Consider the following 23538-nt stretch of genomic DNA (forward strand, 5'->3'; position numbering starts at 1 on the left):
ATATATACCACATCTTATCCATTCATCTGTTGTTGGATACTTAGATTGCTTCCATATCTTGGCTCTTGTAAATAATGCTGCTATTGGAATGCATGTATGTTTTTGAATTAGTGTTTCCATTTTCTTCAGCTATATACCCAGCAGTGGAGTTGCTGGATCATATGGTAGTTCTATTCTTAGTTTTTTGAGGGACTTCCGTACTGTTTTCCATAGTGTCTGCACTAATTTACATTCCCACTGAGAGTGTACGTGGGTTCCCTTTTCTCCACATCCTCACCAGTGTTTGTTGTTTGTAGACTTTTTGATAATAGCTATTTTAGCAGATGTGAGGTGATATCTCATTGTGGTTTTGATTTGCATTTCTCTGATGATTAGCAGTGTTGAGCATCTTTTCATGTGCCTGTTGGCCATCTGTAGGTCTTCTTTGGAAAAATGTCTATTCAGTTCTTTAATCGAGTTGTTTGTTTTTTTGATATTGAATTGTATGAGCTTTTTATTTATGTTTTGATATTAACCCCTTATCAGTCATAGCATTTGCAAATATTTTCTCCCATTTAGTAGGTTGTCTTTTCATTTTGTCAATGGTTTCCTTTGCTGTATAAAAACTTTTAAGTTTAATAGGTCCAATATCTTTATTTTTGCTTTTATTTCTTTCGCCATAGGAGACAGAGCCAAAAAAAATATTGCTACCATTTATGTTAAAGTGTTCTGCCTATGTTTTCTTCTAGAAATTTTTGGTTTCAGGTCTTACATTTAGGCCTTTAATCCATTTTGAGTATATTTTTGTATATGGTATGAGGAAATGTTCTCATTTCACTCTTTTACATGTGGCTGTACAGTTTTCCCAGCACCACTTGTTAAAGGGACTGTCTTTTCTCCATTGTATATTCTTGCCTCCTTTGTTGTGGAGTGACCATAAGTGTGTGGGTTTATTCTGGGCTCTCTATTCTGTTCCCTTGATCTATGTGTCTGTTTTTGTGTCAGTACCATGTTATTTTGACTACCGTAGCTTTGTTGTATAGTCTGAAGTTAGGGAGCATGATACCTCCAGCTTTGTTCTTTTTTTCCTGAAGATTGCTTTGGCAATTCAGGGTCCTTTGTGGTTCCATATAAATTTTAGGATTATTTGTTTGAATTCTGTGCAAAATTTTATGGCTATTTTGAAAGGGATTGCATTAAATCTATAGATTGCTTTGGGTAATATAGCCATTTTAATAATATTAATTTCTGCAGTCTTTCCATTTCTTTGTATTGTCTTTAATTTCCTTCATCAGTGTTTTATGGTTTTCATAGTATAGGTCTTTCACTTCCAAGACAAGGATGCCCAGTGTCCCAACTTTTATTTAACATAGTATTAGAAGTCCTAGTCACAGTAATCAGACAAGAAAAGGAAATACAAGGCATCCAGATTGGAAGGGAAGAAATAAAACTGTCATGATTTGCAGATGATATGGTACTATATAGAGAAAATTCTAAAGTCTCCGTGAAAAAAAACTATTAGAATTAATAAGTGAATTCAGTAAAGTTGCAGGATATAAGGTTAATATATAGAAATGTGTTGCTTTTCTATACACTAATAATGAACTATCAGAAAGAGAAAGCAAGAAAACAATCACCATTTAAAGTTGCATCAAATTGGCTTCCCTGGTGGTGCAGTGGTTGAGAATCTGCCTGCTAATGCAGGGGACACGGGTTCGAGCCCTGGTCTGGAGGGACCACGTGCTGCGGGGCAACTAGGCCCGTGAGCCACAACTACTGAGCCTGCGCGTCTGGAGCCTGTGCTCCGCAAAAAGAGAGGCCGTGATAGTGAGAGGCCCGCGCACCACGATGATGAGTGGCCCCCACTTGCCACAACTAGAGAAAGCCCTCGCACAGAAACAAGACCCAACACAGCAAAAATAAATAAATTAATTAATAAACTCCTACCCCCAACATAAAAAAAAAATAATAAAAAAATAAAGTTGCATCAAAAAGAATAAAATACCTAGGAATAAACTTAACCAAGGAGGTTAAAGACCTATACTCTGAAAAAGTCTTTATTTTTCATTCATTTTGGAAAATATTTTCCAAATGTTTTCTCAACCGGGTATAGAATTCTAGATAGGTTGTTGTTTTTGTTTTTATCCTTATCTTTGTTCTACTGTTATGTTTCTTTTTTCAGATGTTTCTAAGGTTTTTGTTTTTACTGTTTATCACTGGGTTGTTTTATTTGTTGTTGTTGTTGTTTTATAGCCAATTTGATTATGATGTGCCCTACTTTATTTTTCTTTCCATTTATTCTCCTTTGATTTTGTTGGATATGTGAGTTTGTCGGTTTCATCAAATTTGAACTCTTTTTAGCAATTAATTCTTGAAATATATTTCTGCTCATCACCCTTTCTTCTTTTGGGGCTCCAATTACACAGCTTGTCATTGTCCCACAAGTCTTTTTTTTAGTTTTTAAATTTTTCTTTATTTCTCTTTCTCTCCATGCTTGCTTTTTAATAGTTTCTATTGCATGCCTTCAAATTCATTGATCTTCCACAAAATCTTATCCTGTTTATCCCATAAAGTGTATTTTTAAGTTCAGATGTAATTTTCATGTCTAGAAGTTCTATTGGGATCTTTTTAATATCTTCTGTTTTCTGTGCATTATGTCCATGTTTCCTTCTATATTTTGAGCATATAGAACCTATTTATAGTGACTGTTTTAAAATTCTTCTGTAATTACATCCATCATTTCTGTCATTGCTGGGTCTATTTATTTCCTTCTGGTGATGGTTCATATTTTCTTACTTCTTTGCATGCTTGGTAGTTTTTACTACATGCTGATGTTGTGAAACTTACAGTGTTACATGGTATTTTTGTATTCCTTTGAAGAATGTTTGACTTTGTTCTGGCACTCAGTCAAGTTACTTGGGATCAATTGGACCCTTCTGAGACTTGCTTTTAAGCTTTTATAGGATAGGTATAGAGCATTCCATATCTAAAGCAAGTTTAGGCCAATTACTATGATGCCGTACCATTCTGAGGACTCTGCCTGATGCCCTGTGTATCACATGAGGGCTTTCCACTCTGGCTGTTAGAAGCACAAACTCTTCTCAGCCTTGTGCTATCTTTGTGAATTGTTTCATTTTCTGCTTTCTGGTAGTTCTTTTTTCAGCCTTGGGTAGTATGCTTTATACATACACAGACTCTTAGTCAAAGACTCAAGTGAACTTCTCTGCAAATCCCTGTAGCTTACTCTCCTGTAGCTCTCCCACCTCCTGTAGTATTCTGTCCTGCAAATTCTAGCCTCATTGGTCTCCCTAAACTCCAGTCTTTGTCTCTTCTACTCAGTGAGAATGTTGGGCCCTTTTCTGTTTGCTCTACCTATCCCACTGTCTGGAAGCCTTCAGGCAGTAAGATGGGGCTGTGATATAGCTTTTGTTTTCCTCCTCTAGGGGATCATAGTACTGTGCTGTTTGTCATCCAGTGTCTGAAAACTGTTGTTTTATATATATATATTTTTAGTTTCTACATGTTTAATGTGAGAGAATAAATCTGGTGCCTGTTTTTCCTTATTGCTGGAACTCATTATGATTTTTATAAGTTTCTTTGTGGTAAACACTTTGGAATTTATATTTTTAGAAGTGTTCATTTGACAGTACTGTGTTCAAGGGGAGAGAGCCTTTTAAAAGGAAGATGTACTAGAAGCTAATTTCAAATAGTGAACATGTCAAGTGGTAAAGCATTAAACTAAAAGTGGTAGTGGTAGGAATGGAGAAAAGGGGACATATCTAAAATACATTTTTGCAGGAAAAATGGACAAAATGTGGGAACTGCTTGTCATAGAGGGTACAGGTAGAGAAGATGTCAAACATAACTCTAACATTTTGAGTTCAGTAGAATAGTGGTACAATTAAAGGAGGAGGAGTAAAAGATTATTAAATTCTACTTGTTTGTTAATATTATTTTATATTACATATTATAGGAAATGGTGACAGAAATGTATTCTGGCCCTTGTGTAGCAATGGAGATTCAACAGACTAATCCTACCGTGACATTTCGAGAATTCTGTGGACCTGCTGATCCTGTAAGTTATTGTTTAAAACATAAAGTTTGTTTTATCCATTAACTAAATATCTTAACAGGTTTTTTTGTTTGTTTGTTTGTTTTTTTTTTTAACATCTTTATTGGGGTATAATTGCTTTACAATGGTGTGTTAGTTTCTGCTTTATAACAAAGTGAATCAGTCATACATAAACATATGTTCCCATATGTCTTCCCTGTTGCGTCTCCCTCCCTCCCACCCTCCCCATTAACAGGTTTTTGATGGTTTTAGTTCTTTAAAAGAAATAATACAAAATGAATGTAATAGATACAAATTTTTATTCAAAATCGCATTTTACGTCCTTTATTTCTTATACAGTATTGCCACAAAAGTGAATTTTTATTAGCCTCGTGACAATATAGAATGGGCAGAAACACTGTGGCATTTTCTTTTATTGTTTCTTGTTGCTAAATTGTGTAGGTAAGTAAATTTGTTAAGCTCTGTGATAGAAATTGTCTAAAGTATTAATTATCCTTTGACATAGGGAGGCCATAATAAAGCTCTCAATGTGAAGAATATTGATATGGTGGCTTCGTACCAGATATGTAAATAAATATGAGCAGTGGGACTTACGTGAAAAGTGATATTCTCTAGTATGCCTTTCAGTTTGCTTCAGGTTTTCTTCACATGGACATTTGGTGGTAAGGGGAATGGAGACGGGGATGGGACTGAAAAGCAGAAGTAACATTTGAATACATATGCAAAAGCTCCATGCAAATGTTATAAGCTGGGTAGGATTATAGGAAATATTACCAATTTTAAACACTAATTATAATTTAAATGTACCCTTTATTTCACTATCACTTGTAAAGTTTATTGATGAAGAACAGCCAGTTCAATTTAATTTAATTCAGACAATTTATTGAGTTCCCTTAAATGTAAGATAAAAAATTAGCAGCACCTATTAAGAAGCCAGCTTGTATGAGAGTGCTGCTAGATTAAGCCCTGTAGGAAAAAACAATACACCTGTTCTCAACAATCAAAAAGCGCATACAGGACTTCCCTGGTGGTGCAGTGTTTAAGAATCTGCCTGCCAATGCAGGGGACATGGGTTTGAGCCCTGGCCGAGGAAGATCCCACATGCTGTGAAGCAGCTAAGCCCGTGTGCACCAACTACTGAGCCTGCGCTCTAGAGCCCAGTGCCACAACTACTGAGCCCATGTGCCAAAACTACTGAAGCCTGCGTGCCTACAGCCTGTGCTCTGCAACAAGAGAAGCCACCACAATGAGAAGCCCGCACACCACAATGAAGAGTAGCCCCTGCTCGCCACTAGAGAAAGGCTGCGCACAGCAACGAAGACCCAATGCAGCCAAAAGTAAATAAATAAAATAAATTTACAAAAAAACAAGCACATACATAAAGATCTTTCCAAACACTTACAGAGCAACATACTAGTAAGGTCTAAAATATTGTTAGTTCAGGTAAAATACAAATGGTGAAGGGCTGTTTATTAAGGGAGCAATTAGTATGACCTGAAGGTAATTAAAGAATCTTTGTAAGAGGAAGACAGATGTAAACAGGGATTTTAAAGATGACTCAAAGCATGAAGAGAATAGGGAAAGCTGTAAAACTCTATGTACAAAGGTAACAATGAAAGAATTTGAAGATTTACTATGGTATACAGCAGGAATATTTGCTTGGCTTCAATGGGAAATGCATACCTAGAAACACAAGGAAATATGTTTTCTGAGAGGAAACAAGGTAGGGAATACTGGTAGAGATGAGTATGGGATGCATAGCTTTAAAAGCCAGGCTAAAAATTATGGATTCTGTATAATTAGAATACTGTATAGTAGAAAATAGGAATTCCTTGTATGTAGTTTAATTTTGGATATACTAAATTATTCCTTTGATGAAACTAGAACAAACTAAATTGGAAGAGATTAAAGGCAGGGGCTATAGAAAAGGAACGGAGCAGACCTGATGACATTACTAGAGAAAGAGTTGGCAGGACCTACTTTCTATCTTTTCAGGGAGAAAGAAGAATAGAAGTAAGTAATATGTGTGATTGTGAAAGAGTGATTATTAAAATGTGATTCTGCTTTAGAGGACATTAGGAGAAAGTGGTGGTGATATTAATTATTTATTAAATATTGTAAGATATTAAGAAGGAATACTTTTTGGCTAGATGAATAAGCAGAACTCAGTGTTTGCTGTTTTTAATTTTTGATTTGTGTTTTATGACCAAGAGGGGGTTTTGTTCATTTGTTTTTTAAGATAATTAAAATTATGGGTGACCAGCTGACCAGAGGTAAATTAGAGAGAAACTAAGACAAAAAAAAAGAATGAGATGAGTTTGTTCATTCTTTCATTCATTCAATAAATATTCATTGAACCTGTGCTGGTATTTGTGACTATAAAGAAAGAAGCTTTAAAGAGCTTACATTCTATGAGTGGACACAAATACATAAGTGGTTAGTTTTCATGTTTTGTGGCAACTGCTTTGTTGGATGTTTGTATTGGGTACTATGGGAGCCCAGAATCATAGCATTTAGCTTAGTGTGGGGATGGATGATGAAGTGAGGGGAGTCTTCTTGAAGAACATGACATCTGAGCTAAATTATGAGGAATGAGTAGATGTTAGCTAAGTGAAGAAGGTGGGGAATGATAGGAGTAAAGTTATGAATGCATAAAACAGCATCACTTTTGGGCTGCAGCAAACTCTTATTACTGTAGCTAAAGTACAGGGCAATGAACGATAGAAATAAGGTCATTGGGGGAAGAGTTGGAAAGTGAGCAGGTGAGTAATCATAGAAGGAAGAGTCCTGACAATAAAAAAATTTGCGGATTCCCTTTCTTTCTAGATATTTATTCAGTGAACATTTATGGAATGAATAGTATAATATGTACAAGACTCACTGCTTGGTCCCATGGCTGGGCTATAACAAAGATGACTAGAACAAGGTATCTTTCCTTAAGGAACTCATAATCTCTTTCAGGGTCCTAGGTCTTGCGTCATTAAGCATAGTTGGAATTACTCCACTATATTTTTTTCATTTTAGTTATTTATGAGCCCCTTATTGCATTATATCACTACAAAGTTGTATCACAGGGATTTTAAAATTTGGTACTAGTTTAACATATAAAATGTTAACAGTGGCTGTCTGGGTGGTAGGATTATAATAATGTTCAATTCTACTTTCCTGTATTTTACAAATTTTCTTCGAAGTATTTATATTACGTTTATAATTAGAAAAATACATTTTATTTTATCATAAAACCTGAAAGTAAATGAACTTCTAAATGAGCAGTTGGGGCTGATTCAGGACTGATTTCTCCTCTTTAGTCTCAGGGTCCTGAATTATGTACTGTTCCTAAGTATAGGTACAGGATTTCAAGGGGGACCATATGCTTTTTTAAAATTTAGTTTAATTTGGGAGTGTTTTTATTTTTTTCTTAATTTTATTGAAGTATAGTTGATTTACAATGTTGTCTTAGTTTTAGGTGTACAGCAGAGTGATTCAGTTATACACATATATAAATATCTTTTCTTTTTCAGATTCTTTTCCCTTATAGGTTATTACAAAATATTGAGTTTAGTTCCCTGTGCACAACCATATGCTTTTGATGGGTATTGATGGGTATTTTCAAGTCAGAAGAAACACCATTAGTAGTTACAGTCAAGCTTTAGGCACAATAAGATGGCTCTTACAGTTTGGTCTCAGACTTTAGTTCATTTTATCCTTCTTCCTCTCTCTTTCTCCCTTTTCTCCCACCTTTCCAGTAAATAGATATTGAATGTTTACTACATGCCAGCCACTATGCTAGGTGCTACCAGGTTTATATTAATAAACAAATACAGTCCTTATCTTTGAGGAACTTAATGGTTTAGCTCTAGGAGGCAGAACTGATAATTAAACAGCAATCTCACTTTTAACTGCCAGGTGTGCCAATCTGTTCATGTGTTACATAAAAATAATTTAGAAATTTATTTCTTCACTGCTTAGTAATTCCCACATATAAAGTGAGAGCCTCGGTTACAATACACGTCAATATAATTAGCACTTGGAAGAAAGCCAGGTACATAATGGCCATACAATTAATATTTGATGAATTAATGAATACACTGGCTGTATTTTTATACCTACTTAACAACTGGTACTAATTTATTGTTTGAATGTATTTTATATACAAAGTGGGTCCTTTTTTTCTTTATACTTTTCTAAGATGTAGAACTACTTTTTAAGTTGATTCAAAAGAAGATTCGGCCTAATTTATTGTTTGAATGTATTTTATCTACAAAGTGGGTCCTTTTTTTCTTTATACTTTTCTAAGATGTAGAACTACTTTTTAAGTTGATTCAAAAGAAGATTCGGCCTAACAGTGATCATTAGATCACTTTGTAACCATACAGTTGACCCTTGAACAATGAGTGGAGGGGCACCAAGCCTCTGAGCAGTCAGAAATCCATGTGTAACTTATAGTCATCCTCCCATATCTGTGGTTCCTCCATATCCATGTTCTGAATCCACAGATTCAACCAACCGCAAGTTGTGTAGTATTTACTGTTGAAAAAAATCTGCATATTAGTGGACCTGAGCAGTTCAAACCCTTGTTGTCCAAGGGTCAACTGTATATGTTGTATATTGACATCACTTTCATCATTGATATCTGCTATTGGCAGAGATTCTGCCTCTCTGTGGTCTCATAGCTGGAAGGAAACAGTCATATGTATGAATGGAATTTCTTCCAGTCTGTCCAGAAGTGGTCTCCAAAGAGGGGGAGGTGCACAATACAATACATTGTGTGTGTGGGGGTGGGGTGGGGTGGGGATTATTAGACTTTCCATTTATATTTATTTACCATATGAAAAATAAGAAAAACTAAAGTTTGATATAGTTAATGTGTGGACTAATAAGAGTACATGTAAATAATCTATTAAAATAGATACATATTTTGATGTATGTACATATTCTACTCATAAGGGTGCTTGAAAAATGTTGGACGCTACTATATAGAATGGTAAAATTGTCACAACAGATTCCTTTACAATTACAGAAGTATTCACTCACCACACAATCACCTGCAGAAAATACATTCACTTAGGCAGAAAATCAGTTCCAGATTTGCCTCTGGAAGAGATTTTAATTGCACCTGCTGAAGAATTTCACTGTTGAGTAGCTTGGCAGTTTTCCTGCTGAGCCATTAGGAACCTGAAAGAGTCACCAAAGAAATGGTAAATTGTTTGGAAAAATCATGCAGAATATATTTGTTCTTGGACTGGTGAGTATGACAAGCCAAAATAACCTAACATAGGTATGCCGTATTTTATGAAAAATGTGAACACATGAAAAATGTGTTCGTAAAATATTTTACGCAAAGGATCTTATTTAAGGGAATCTGAATTATTTTGTCAAGTGAATATCTACCCTCATCTGCTTTCGTACTTTGAAACCTTTACCCCATTGCCAGATTGAATTGAGTCATTTTCATACACAAAAAGTAAAAGTGGCTCTTCAAATTTAATGAAGTTTTTCATTCATTTGATTTTCCAGAGGGATACTTTACCTGCTATCTAGCGGCCTTCACTGATTTCAGGATCAAAGTAGAAGTATGATATTTTGAAGGGCCGTTCTTTCTTCATGAATGTGCAGAAAGTTGTTGAAACTTGGAAGAGAAATGCTTGGAAGTTGTTGCTTCTGTCTTCTATTGACTTTCTGGTCACATTCCTTTATTCACTGAAGACTTGGAAACCATGATCATAGTCCTGCTCTTCATCCCATTTCTTACCATAACATCCATGTGGAAGATTCACCCAACAGCTAGCCTCAGAGCTCAGCTCCCGTCAATTATCTTCTCAGTTTTCTTCCACAGCCATATTCAATGCTTTTTTAAAATATTGAAATATAGTTGACTTACCCATTATGTTAGTTTCAGAGTACTACGTAGTGATTTGACATTTGCATACATTGTGAAATTATCACCATGATAAATCTAGTAACCATCTGTCCCCATGCAAAATAATTATATTTTTGACCATATTCCTTATGCTTATATATATATTCCTTATACTCATCATGATTTATTTATTATATAAATGGACGTTTGTACCTCTTAATCCTCTTCACCTATTTCACCCAACCCCCACCCTTTCTGGCAACCACCAGTTTGCTCTGTGTATCTATTAATCTGTTTCTGTTTTGTTTTGTTTGTTCCATTTGTTTGTTAAGAGTCCACATATGAGTGAGATCATGTGGTATTTCTCTTTCTCTGTCTGACTTATTTCACTAGTGTAGTACACACTAGATTTATCCATGTTGTTATAAATGGCAAGATTTCTTCTTTTTATGATTGAGTAATATTCCATTATGCAGTTGTTGAGCATCATTTCATGTATCTGTTGTCCATCTGTATGCCTTCTACAGAAAAGCATGTATTCAGATTCTCTGCCATTTTTTTTTTACTTTTTATTGGAGTATAATTGATTTACAATGTGTTAGGTTTAGTTGTACAGCAAAGTGAATCTATTATACAAATACCTATATCCACTCTTTTTTTAGATTCTTTTCCCATATAGCCCATTACAGAGTACTGAATTAGAGTTCCCTACTATACAGTAGGTCCTTATTATAGCAAGCCCCCTACATACAAACCTTCAAGTTGCGAACTTTCAGAGATTAGAACTGCGTTCGCATGTCCAATCATGTAAGTTAGTTCGCGTATCTGGCGTACGTTGTCACATGCGTGCATCCTCTACAAGTGGTTGTGCTTTTGCGTACTTTACTGTACAATACTGTACAGAGTACAGTAGTACAGTATCTTTATTTCAAGCCCAGGATGTCCGGAAGCAAGTGTAAAAGCAGCGGTGATGTAGCTGGTACTGCTAAGAAGTGCCAAGCGATAGTGATGGAATTAGAGGCCCAGAGAAAGGACAGAGAGAGATAGAAGTAAGAAGTAACTGAAGAACTGAAGAGATTCACGGTGCAGGACATGGCAAGGGGATTTTCTTTATTTGAGGAGGCACAGGACCCGAATGTAGAATGGTACACAAAGGTTACAGCAGCCATTCAGAATGCAATCCAGTGCTGCCATGTCATCTATGATGAGAAAAAATTAGCTACTACCCAGGCATGAAAAAAACTGGATTTATTTTTTTCAAGAGGGTAGATAGAATTGAATACAGCAAGGAACCGGAACCTGAGCCATCAACGTCAGGCATGAGTGAAATTGCAGCTTGCCCGCCATCTCTTACTGCTGACAATCCTTCAGCTCTACCATCTCCCACCTCCTCTCCCTCCTCCAGTCAGTAATGCCAGCCCCTGTATGCCAGCTGTTGTACTGTACTACTGTGCTTTGCAAGGTACTGTACTGTAAGATTAAAAATGTTTTGTTTTGTGTGTGTGTTTGTTGTATTATTGTGTGAAAAGTATTATAAACCTATTACAGTACGGTACTGTACAGCCAATTGTGTTAGTTGGGTACCTAGGCTAACTTTGTTGGACTCACGAACAAATTGGACTTACGAATGCAGTCTTGGAACTGAACTCGTTTGTATGTAGGGGACTTACTGTAGTTATCTATTTTATATATAGTAGTGTGTATCTGTCAATCCTGATCTTCCAATTTATCCCTCCCCCCATTACCCCCTGGTAACGATAAGTTTATTTTCTACATCTGTAACTCTGTTTTGGTTTTGTAGATAAGTTCATTTGTAGCCTTTTTTTAGATTCCACATAAAAGAGATATCATATGATATTTGTCTTTCTCTTTCTGACTTACTTCACTATGAGAATCTCTCTCCGTATGAGTGTCCATCCATGTTGCTGCAAATGGCATTATTTTGTTCTATTTTTATGGCTGAGTAATATTCCATTCCTCTGTTGATGGGCATTTAGGTTGCTTCCATGTCCTGGCTATTGTGAATAGTGCTGCAGTGAACATTGGGGTGCATGTATCTTTTCGAATATGGTTTTCTCTGGATATATGCCCAGGAGTGAGATTGCTGGGTCATATGGTAGCTCTATTTTCAGTTTTCTAAGGAACCTCCATACTGTCCTCCATAGTGGCTGTACCAGTTTGCATTCCCACCAACAGTGTAGGAGGGTTCCCTTTTCTCCACACCCTCTCTAGCATTTATTGTTTCTAGATTTTTTGATGATGGCCATTCTGACTGGTGTGAGGTGATACCTCACTGGAGTTTTGATTTGCATTTCTCTAATAATTAGTGATGTTGAGCATCTTTTCAAGTGCTTTTTAACCATCTGTATGTCTTCTTTAGAGAAATGTCTGTTTATATCTTCCCTTTTTTTTTTTTTTTTTTTTGCGGTACGCGGGCCTCTCACTGCTGTGGCCTCTCCCATTGTGGAGCACAGGCTCCAGACGCGCAGGCTCAGCGGCCATGGCTTACGGGCCCAGCTGCTCCGTGGTATGTGGGATCTTCCCAGACCGGGGCACGAACCCGTGTCCCCTGCATCGGCAGGCAGACTCTCAACCACTGCGCCACCAGGGAAGCCCTATCTTCCCATTTTTTGATTGGGTTGCTGGGTTTTTTTGATATTGAGCTGCATGAGCTGCTTGTGTATTTTGGAGATTAATCCCTTGTTGGTTGCTTTGTTTTCAAATATTTTCTCCCATTCTGAGGGTTGTCTTTTCATTCTGTTTATGGTTTCCTTTGCTGTGCAAAAGCTTTTAAGTTTCATTAGGTCCCATTTGTTTATTTTTGTTTTTATTTTCATACTCTAGGAGGTGGATTGAAAAAGATCTTGCTGTGATTTATGTCAAAGAGTATTTTCCGTATGTTTTCCTCTAAAAGTTTTGTAGTATCCAGCCTTACATTTAGGTCTTTAATCCATTTTGAATTAATTTTTGTGTATGGTGTTAGGGTGTGTTCTAATATCATTCTTTTACATGTAGCTGTCTAGTTTTCCCAGCACCACTATTGAAGAGGCTGTCTTTTCTCCATTGTATGTTCTTGCCTCCTTTGTTGTAAATTAGGTGTCCATATATGCGTGGGTTTATCTCTGGGCTTTCTATCCTGTTCCATTAATCTGTATTTCTGGGAGTTCCCCGCCAGCTCCATTTTTCTTTCTCAAAATTGCTTTGGCTATTTGTGGTCTTTTGTGTTTCCATACAAATTGTACAGTTTTTTGTTCTAATTCTGTGAAAAATGCCATTGGTAATTTGATAGGGATTGCATTTAATTTGTAGATTGCTTTGGGTAGCATAGTCATTTTCTCAATATTAATTCTTCCAGTTCAAGAACATGGTATATCTCTCCATCTGTTTGTGTCATCTTTTGTTTCTTTCATCAGTATCTTATAGTTTTCTGGGTACAGGTGTTTTGCCTCCTTAGGTAGGTTTATTCCTAGATATTTTATCCTTTCTGATGCAGTGGTAAATGGGATTGTTTCCTTAATCTCTCTTTCTGATCTTTCATTGTTAGTGTATAGGAATGCAGATTTCTGTGTATTAATTTTGCATTTTATTTTGTATTTTATTTCAGTTGTTTGTTTTATTTCAGTTGTTTTTTGGGTGTTGAGTTGTGTGAGTTCTTTATATATTTTGGATATTACCCCCTTATTGGATGTATCATTTGCAAACATCACCTGCTCAGTAGGCTGCCTTTTCATTTTGTTAACGGTTTTGTTTGCTGTGCAAAGGATTTTTTTTTTTTTTTTTTTGGCCACATGGCATGCACGATCTTAGTTCCCCAACCAGGGATTGAACCCTGCAGTGGAAGCACAGAGTCTTAACCATTGGATTCCAGGGAAGTCCTGCTGTGCAAAAGCTTTTTAGTTTAATGTAGTCCCACTAGTTTATCTTTTGTTGCCTTTGCTTTAGCTGTCAGATCCAAAAAATCATTGCCAAGAATGATAGCAAGGAGCTTACTGCCTGTGTCTTCTTCTAGGAGTTTTATGGATTAAGTCTTTAATTCATGTTGCATTAATTTTTGTGTATGGTATAGGATAGTGTCCAGTTTCATTCTTTTGCATGTGGCTGTCCAGTTTTCCCAGTATTATTTATTGCAGAAATACTATCTTCTTCCTGTTGTGTATTCTTGGCTCCTTTGTTGTAAATTAACTGACCGTATACTCATGGGTTTATTTCTGTGTTCTCTATTCTGTTCCATTGATCTGTATGTCTGTTTTTATGCCAATACCATACTATTTTGATTACTATAGTTTTGTACTGTAGTTTGAAATCAGGACGTGTGATGCCACCAGCTTTGTTGTTCTTAAGGTTACTTTGACTACCCGGGGTCTTCTGTGGTTCCCTAAAATTTTAAGATTGTTTGTTCTATTTCTGCGAAAAGTGCTATCGAAAATTTGATAGGGATTACATTGAATCTGTAGATTGCTTTGGGTAGTATGGACATTTAAGCAATATTCTTCAATCCATGAGCATGTTATATCTTTCCTTTTTTTTTTTGTCATTTTCAGGTTTTTCTAAATCAATGTCTTATAGTTTTTTGAGTATGAATCTTTTACCTCCTTGGTTAGGTTTATTCCTAGGTATTGTATTACTTTTGATGTGATTGTAAATGGGATTATTTTCTTATTTTCTCTTTCTGGTAGTTCACTATTGGTGTATAAAAATGCAACAGATTTCTATATATTGATTTTTTTTTATCCTGCAACTTTACTAAATTCATTTTACTAGTTTTTTGGTGGTGTTCAGGATTTTCTATGTATAGTATCATGTCATCTGCAAATAGTGACAGTTTTAATTCTTCCTTTCTAATTTGGATTCCTTTTATTTCTTTTTCTTTCCTTTGCTGTGGCTAGGATTTCCAGTACTCTGTTGAGTAAAAATGGTGAGAGTAGGCATCATATCTTGCTCCCAATCATAGAGGAAATCCTTTCAGATTTTCACCATTGAGTATATTGGTTGTAGGTTCGTCATCTATGACACTTATTATGTTGAGGTATGTATTCTCTACACCCACTTTGTTGAGAGTTTTTATGATAAATAGATGTTGAATTTTGTCAGAAACTTTTTCTGCATCTATTGATATGTTTATATGATTTTTATTCTTTAGTTTATGTGTTGTATCACATTGATTTGCAGATATTGAACCATACTGCATCCTTGAGATAAATCTCACTTGATCATGGTGTATGATCCTTTTTAATATATTGTTAAATTTGGTTTGCTAATATTTTGTTGAGTATTTTTGCATCTATGTTAATCAGTGATATTGGCCTGTAATTTTTTTTTAATCATCGTGTCTCTTTCTGGTTTTTGTATCAGGGTGATGCTGGCCTCATAGAATGAGTTTGGAAGCATTCATTCCTATTCCTCTTCAATTTTTTGGAAGAATTTGAGAAGGATTGATGTTAATGCTTCTTTAAATATTTGGTAGATTTCACCAGGGAAACCATCTGGTCCTAGGATTTTCTTCATTGGGAGAGTTTTGGTTGCTGATTCAACCTCCTCATTATTGGTCTATTCAGATTTTCTATTTCTTCATAATTCATTCTTCATAGCTTTCATATTTCTACGAATTTATCCAGTACTTCTAGGTTGTCCGGTTTGTTGTGTATGATTTTACAGTAGTCTCTTATGATCCTTTATTTCTTTGGTATTAGTTGTAATGTCTCCTCTTTCATTTCTGATTTTGAGTCTTCTCACTTTTTTTTTTTTAAGTAGTCTAGCTAAAGGTTTGTCAGTTCTGTTTATCATTTCAAAAAACCAGCTGCTTTTGGTTTCATTTATCTTTTTATTGTTTTTGTGGTCTCTATTTTATTTATTTCTGCTCTGACCTTTGTTATTTTCTTGCTTCTGCTGACTTTGGATTTAGTTAATTTCTACTTCCTTGAGTTCCTTGAGATGAGAAGTTAGGTTGTTCATTTTTAGGTATTTCTTGTCTCTTAATGTAGGCACTTATCACTATGAGTTTCCCTCTTAGATCTATTTTTGCTGCATTCCATAAGTTTTTTTTTTTTTTTGCAGTTATTCAGCAAACATTTATTGAACTTAAAAGTTATACCAGACCCTGATCTGGAGAGCCAGTACAAGAAAATTTTGCCTGGTGTCTAAAGGGAGAGATAGTCACTTACACGAGTAGGATGCAAAGTGCTGAGTGTAGACACTAGAGGGTAGAAGATAATAAAGAACCATAAAAGACATGAACCTACCCATGACTGGAGGTGAAGGGAGTGGGTCAGGGAAATAGATATCACCTAAGGCAAGTCCCAAACACTTTCCAGACTTCCCCCATAAATTTTAATATATGTGTTTCCATATTCATTTGTTTCAAGATATCTTTTGATTTTCCTTTTTATTTCTTCTTTGACCCATTGGTTGTTCAGGAGTGTTTAATTTCTAAGTATTTATGGATATTCCAGTTTTCCTCCTGTTACTGATTTCTAGTTTCATACCATTGTGGTCAGAAAAGATATTTGGTATTTCAACTTTCTTAAATTTTCTAAGGCCTATTTTGTTACCTATTATATGATCTATCCTGGAGAAGTTCCCCTGTGTGTTGAAAAGAATGTGTATTCTGCTTCTGTTGGAGGGAATGTTTTGTATATGTCTCTTAGGTTCATTTGGTCTAAAGTATAGTTTAACTCCAATGTTTTATTATTCTGCCCATTGTTGAAAGTGGAGTATTGATATCCCCTACTATTATTATATTGTCTGTTTCTCCCTTCAGATCGGTTGGTATGTGCTTAATATATTTAGGTGTTTTGATGTTAGGTGTATATATATTTGTGATTATTATATCCCCTTGATAAATTAACCCCTTTATCATTATATAATGATCTGTGTTTTTTGTTGCAGTTTTTGATGTAAAATCTTTTTTTTTCTGAGTAAATTGCTAGCTCTTCTCTCTTTCACTTCTAATTGCATGAAATATTATTTTCCGTCCCTTTACTCTGAGCCTATGTATGTCCTTAAAGTTAAAGTGAGTCTCTGGTAGGCAGAATATAGTTCGATCTTTTTTTTTAATCCATCCAGCCTCTCTATGCCTTTTGTTTTGAGTATTCAATTCATTTACATATAGAGTAACTATTAATAGATAAAGATTTACTAATGGCATCTTATTGTTTTCTGACTGTTTTGTAGTTCCTGTGTTCCTTTCTCCCTCTTTTGCTGTCTTTATGTGTGTGTTGATGATTTTTCCATAGTGATGTGCTCTGATTCCCTTCTCTTTGTTTTTTGTGAGTGGACTGTAGGCTTTTGCTTTTTGGTTACCATGAGTATTACATAAACATTTAAATATATGACAGTCTGTTTTACACTAGTAACAACTTAACTTTGATTGCATACAAAAACTCTACCCTTTGACTCTCCCCTTTTTTGTTTTTGATGTCTTAGGTTAGTTATTTTTAATATTCTTGTTTATTAACCTTTCTACTACAGTTAACTGGTTAATACACCACCATGTTACAATTTTAGAGCATTCAGAATCTGACTACATACTTACCTTTCCCCATGTGTTGTATATTTTCATATTACTACTTAGCATTCTTTCATTTCAGCCTGAAGAACTCCTTTCAGCGTTGTAAGGCAGGTCTAGGGGTGATGAAATCCCTCAGCTTTTGTTTGTCTGGAAAAGTTTTTAGCTCTCCTTTATTTCTGAAGGACAACTTTGCCAGATATTGTATTTATGATTGGTGGGTGTTTTTTTGTTTTTTTGTTTTTTGTTTTCTTTCTTTCAGCACTTTGAATCACGTCACTCTCTCCTGGCCTATAAGTTTTCTGCTGAGAAATTCATTAATAGCTTTATGGGGGTCCCCTTGTAAGTTACAACCTTTTTTTACTCTTGCTGCTCTTAAGTTTCTCTCTTTGTCTTTGATTTTTGAGTTTTATTATAATATCTCTTGGACAGGATCTGTTTAGGTTTTGTTTGTTCGGTGATCTATGAGCTTCATGAACTTGGATATCCAAGCCTCTCTAGATTTGGGAAATTCCCAGCCATCCCTTCTTTACTTAAGCTTTCTATCATCATGTTCCTCTCTTTTTCTGAGATTCCAATAATTTGCGAGTTATTGCTTTTGATAATATAGATCATGTAGACTTTCTTCACTCTTTTCATTCTTTTTTGTCCTCCTCTGACTGGATGATTTCCTGGTTTCTCTCTTCTAACTCAAAGATTCTTTCTTCTGCTTGATTCATTCTGAGAGTGATGCTCTCTAGCTCATTTTTCTTTTTGTTCATTGTATTCTTCAGCTTCAGAATTTCTGTTTGGTTCTTTTTTTTTTTTAATTTCTGTCTCTTTGTTAAACTTCTCATTTTGTGTGTGTATTGTTTTCCTGATTTTTTTGAATTGCCTTTCTGTGTTTTTTTTTTTAAAGCTGTACATATTTTAAATTTATTTATTTATTTTAGGCTGTGTTGGGTTTTCGTTACTGCGCATGGGCTTTCTCTAGTTGTGGCAAGCAGGGGCTATTCTGCATTGTGGTGCATGGGCTTCTCATTGCAGTGGCTTCTCTTGTTGCGGAGCATGGGCTCTAGGCATGCAGGCTTCAGTAGCTGTGGCACGCAGCCTCAGTAGTTGTGGCTCACAGGCTCTAGAGTGCAGGCTCAGTAGTTGTGGTACACGGGCTTAGTTGCTCCACAGCTTGTGGGATCTTCCCAGACCAGGGCTCAAACCCGTGTCCCCTGCACTGGCAGGCAAATTCTTAACCACTGTGCCACCAGGGAAGTCCCGCCTTTCTGTGCTTTATTGTAGCTCATTGAGCTTCCTTAAAACAGGTATTCTGAAAATTTTATCAGGTAAGTAACAGATCTTCATGTCTTGGGATCAGTTACTAGATTATTGTGATCCTTTGGTTGTGTCATGTTTCATTGATTTTTTTTTCATATATCTTGCAGTTTTGTGTTGCTGTCTTCACATTTGAAGTAGAACTCACCTCTTTTCTTCTTTATTAACTACCTTTTGGAGAGAAATATCTTCCATCAGCCCTGCTAGGGATTCCGGGGTTTCTTAGAACTTGTATGGATATACCAGCTTCACACTTCTTGCTCCCTCTTCTGGCAGAATTCTTAAATTTGTATGCCTTCTCTTGATCCTGAAATGCACCAGGCTGGATGCTGACAGCTTGCCTTTTGCTTTTTCAAAGATGACACTAAAGCTCAAGTTGGTGGTCTCTCCCTGGCTCACAAATTCTTGTTGGCTTTCTGCACAGGCTCACTAGCCATTTGCCAAAACTTTCTCTCACTGCTGCCGTTGGGAATGCACACGGGGAGCACACGGGGTGAGCACCTCACATGGTCGGTGAGGCATGTGTGAGTACTGGTGGTGCCCCTGGGCTAGTTGAGGTGATCCTCTGGTGAGGCATCCCCAGCAGCTCATGGACAGGCTTCTTGATGGAGTCTGTGACAGAGTTTTTAGGATCCGTGTCCTTTTAGTGATCTTATCTGCTGCTTTCCCAGCTGTTCCCACGCTCTAGTCATGCAGCTCACAATTCAGTACTTTGAATGTAGTGAGAGAGAAATGGGCTTCTTTGGCATCATCCTGCAGTGCTGCGGAAGCCAGGTGCTCACTCACAGACTTTCACTTTCTTCACTTGGGAGAAATCACAGGCTGAGACTTGGTCCCCTTAGCTAGACTCTTTAACTATCTATTTTTTAAGTGAGGGTGTTCTAAAGCAGCGGTCCCCAACTTTTTTGGCACCAGGGACCAGTTGTGTGGAAGACAGTTTTTCCAGGGACTGGGGTGGGGGGGTGGCTGGTTTAGGGATGATCAAGCGCATTACGTTTCTTGTGCACTTTATTTCTATTATTATTACGTTGTAATATATAATGAAATAATTATACAACTCACCATAATGCAGAATCAGTGGGAGCCCTGAGCTTGTTTTCCTGCAACTAGATGGTCCCATCTGGGGGTGATGGGAGGCAGTGACACCTGAAGTGTGTTGTTTATGTCCAGTCTACTCTGTAATCTCGTTTTGGTGGCTGTCACAGCAGAAAACCCTGCCTCACAAAGATAGGGTGTTGGAAATGGAAGCAGGCTTTTCAGTGCTTTTGTGCAGTCTCAGGATATTCTGCCTCGACTTTAATCCAGAACGTATGGAGATTTGAAGTTGTCTCAAACATACTTTTAAGGCCACCATCATTTGCCATCTTAAGCAGTTGATCCTCTTCCAGCATGTACAAAGTCGATTCACCAGGCTTATTCACAAATGGGTCGCAGATCCATTCCTTCCCAGTTTGGGGGTCTTTTGTGGTTGGGAAGTAATGCTCAAACTCTTTGGAAAGCTGAGATAGGTGATCATGCATCAGGTGGGAGAAAGAAGGCCCTGGCTCAGTCTCTTTCAAAGTCTCTGCTAATGTTTGAAACGTGTCAAAAATCCCAGTGTTCACTAGTCACCCCCATAATTCCAGTTTGGCTTTGAATGCAGCCACTTTATCTGCCAACTTGAACACAGTTGTCATTCTCCCCTGAAGTGACAGATTGAGTTCATTGAGCAGGTTGAATATATCACACAAGTAAGCAAGTTTTGCGACCCATTCTGTGTCACTGAAATGTGCTGCCAGTGGTGACTGTTTTTCTAAAAGAAATCTCTGGAACGGCTCTTGTAACTCAGAAACTCTGGCCAGTGATCTACCTTTAGAAAGCCATCTCACTTCTGTGTATAAGAGAAGACGTGTGTGCCCTATGTCCATCGCCTCACAGAGCTGCGCGAACAGACGTGAGTTAAGGACATGTACTTTAATGTGATAGATAATTTTAATCACATCCTGCAAAACGTTGTGAAGTTCAGGTGACATTTTCAGTTAACCAGCATTTCTCTATGGATGACACAGTGCATAGATTCACATTCAGAAGCCACCTCTGTGATCCGAGTAGTGAAACCAGAAAGCCGTCCAGTCACGGCAGCTGCTCCGCCCATGCATATACCGGCACAAAATGACCAATTCAGTTTTCCTCATATGTGATCATTCAAAGACTTGAATAGTTCTGCAGCTGTGGTGTTGGTTGGAAACAAAAGTGTATATAACATATCCTCATGCACATCCTCCTGAAATATATATCGCACAAAAACAAGCATTGTTGCCTTATTGTGAACATCAGTAGATTCGTCAACCTGGATTGCATACCACGGCAGCTCATTAATCCTCTCTAACAATTGTGCCTCAGTACCCTCTGCTATTTCATCAGTTCATCTAGTTATGGTGCTAGCTGAAAGAGGAACATGTGCCACCTTTAGAACTGCAGCCTTCTAAAAGTTCATGACAAATGTCCTTAGCGGCAGGCAGGATCAACTCTTCACCAGTAGTAAAGGGCTTCTTAGCTTTAGCAATGCAGTTAGCCACTAAGAATGATGCTCTCAGTGCAGACACATTTGATGAAGTGGTAGCCTTCAATAATTGCTTCTTTTCTTCCTGTTCACGTATTTTTGTTTTGAAAAACCGCAAAGGCTTGTCTTTTAATGCAGGGTGCTTGGTCTCTATTTGGCAAAGCAGATTTGAAGGTTTCATGGCTTCGTTGGATAGCCAGTTGCCACATATTATACAAAGTGGGCTTGGAGAATGTAAATCACCTGTTGCAGTGAACCCCTAATTTAAGTAGGACTCTTGGTATTCTCTTTTAAATGCAGCTTTCTTTTTGTTGACAGTCTTAGAGTCTTCTGCTGTCTCATCATTGGGTCTTTCCCCCTTTCAAAGAAGCTCTCCAGTGATGTTTGTTTTTTACTCATTTTGGCTAGGGTTAGCTTGTGGGCTTACCAAAACTGTGACAAGTGCGCAGTACAGGAAAGAGACACAGACAGAAGTGATAAATAAAATAATGGGTGGTCCACACGCAGACTAAAATAAGTGTAGGATTCTGACTTAAAGCCTGCCACCAGATGCAGCTGTACAACTGAAGTACATCAGCTCACTTGCCACTATATAGCCTGCCACCAGATGCAGCTTAATTGTCACTTGCCACTCACTGATAGGGTTTTGATATGACTCTGCAAGCAATTGATTTATTATGGTCTCTGTGCAGTCAAACCTCTCTGCTAATGATAATCTGTATTTGCAGCTGCTCCCCAGCACTAGCATCACCACCCCAGCTCCACCTCAGATCATCAGGCATTAGATTCTCATAAGCAGCGCGCAACCTAGATCCTTCGCATGCACAGTTCACAGTAGGGTTTATGCTCCTATGAGAATCTAATGCCATCGCTGATCTGACAGGAAGCGGAGCTTGGGCGGTAATGTGAGCAATGGGGAGTGGCTGTAAATACAGATGAAGCTTTGCTTGCTTGCTCGCCGCTCACCTCCTGCTGTGCGGCCCAGTTCCTAACAGGCCGTGGACAAGTGCTGCTCTGTGGCCCAGGGGTTGGGGACTCCTGTTCTAAAGGACCTCATCCTTTCATCTGTTCAAAGTCCGTAAGCTCTTGCGTGATAGCATTAATATTTATATATAACAGTACATTTTCTATGAATTAATATGCTGATGACTCTAAATCCATAACTGCAGCCCAGACCTTTCTCCTGTTTCATGTTCTCCTGTTCTTCTAAAACTCTGTGCATCCTACACATTTCTCCCTCCTTTCACACATTCTCCTGTCCTTACGAATGCCAGTAATACCTTCCTACCTGGAAACTGAAGAATCAGCTGAAACTCTCTTTTCTCCTTTATCCCAACATATTTGTTTGTGTCCCAATCCGGTAGCCGATACCATTTCATAGCTAAGTATCTGTCTCCTTGTCTCCATCCTCAGTGCTACTTTTTTATTGCTTATACTCACTATTTCTATTATATCTTAAGTTTTCTCCATTTTGCAGTGTCTTATCCTTCATATACTCTTCGACATTCCTGATGCAACACTCTTTCTAAAATATAAATAAGTAACACTTCTCAGTTTAAAACCCTGCCAGTGGCTCCTTACGGCTTACAGTTAAAGTTCACTTTTCCTAGGAGGTTACAGAGTCCTCCATGATATAGTCCTTACTACTTCCAGCCTCATTTCTCGCTGCAATTTTTCCTCTCCTCTGTCCTCCACATTTGCACCCTGAAAAGTATGAAGGAAGTAGATTATATTCTTTGCCTCCTTAGATTCTTTGTCTCCTTCCTTCGTTCTCCACAATCCCAGGATCTTGGGCTTAGGCTTCCTCATTTTCTTAACACAACGACGTCTCTAATCAGCTCTGGCAAATTCAGTCACACTGAGATGCAAATTATTACTCAGAATGAATATATTATCACTTCCTAGGGTTTTTCCTTTTTAAACAGAGTGCATTATTTTTGTCTTAAAAGAAAAACAGTTCTAACTTTGGAGTTGTAGGCCCCAGGTAGGTGACTGAGGAAAGAGAAACTGACGGAAGGGACTTCTTAATTTTCAATCATTCATTCATCCATGAATAATTGAATGCCTACTGTGTGCAGGCAATATTCTAGGTACTGGGAATACACCAGTGAACAAAACAAGTGTGTGTGTGTGTGTGTGTGTGTATGTTTGTGTGTGTGTATGTGTTTGTATGTGTGTGTGAAACAGAGCACACGGTCTCCTCACAGAGCAGTGAGCTTACATTCTAGTTGAAGACAGATAATAAATAAATAAAAAATAGAATGCATAGTATT

The 23538-nt window shown here is 37.2% G+C and overlaps 1 protein-coding gene across 5 annotated transcripts in view; it reads left to right on the forward strand.

Annotated features, from left to right (window-relative positions):
• Positions 1-23538, forward strand: part of NME7 (NME/NM23 family member 7) — a 238215-nt gene that overhangs the window by 125149 nt on the left and 89528 nt on the right. For all 5 annotated transcript variants that reach the window (XM_019952750.3, XM_073804666.1, XM_019952751.3 and 2 more), the window contains exon 10: positions 3953-4054. In XM_019952750.3, the coding sequence (XP_019808309.1) occupies positions 3953-4054 (102 nt within the window). The remainder of the gene's footprint in view (positions 1-3952; positions 4055-23538) is intronic.

Source organism: Tursiops truncatus, chromosome 1 (genome assembly GCF_011762595.2).
Source record: "Tursiops truncatus isolate mTurTru1 chromosome 1, mTurTru1.mat.Y, whole genome shotgun sequence".
Lineage (NCBI taxonomy): Eukaryota > Metazoa > Chordata > Mammalia > Artiodactyla > Delphinidae > Tursiops > Tursiops truncatus.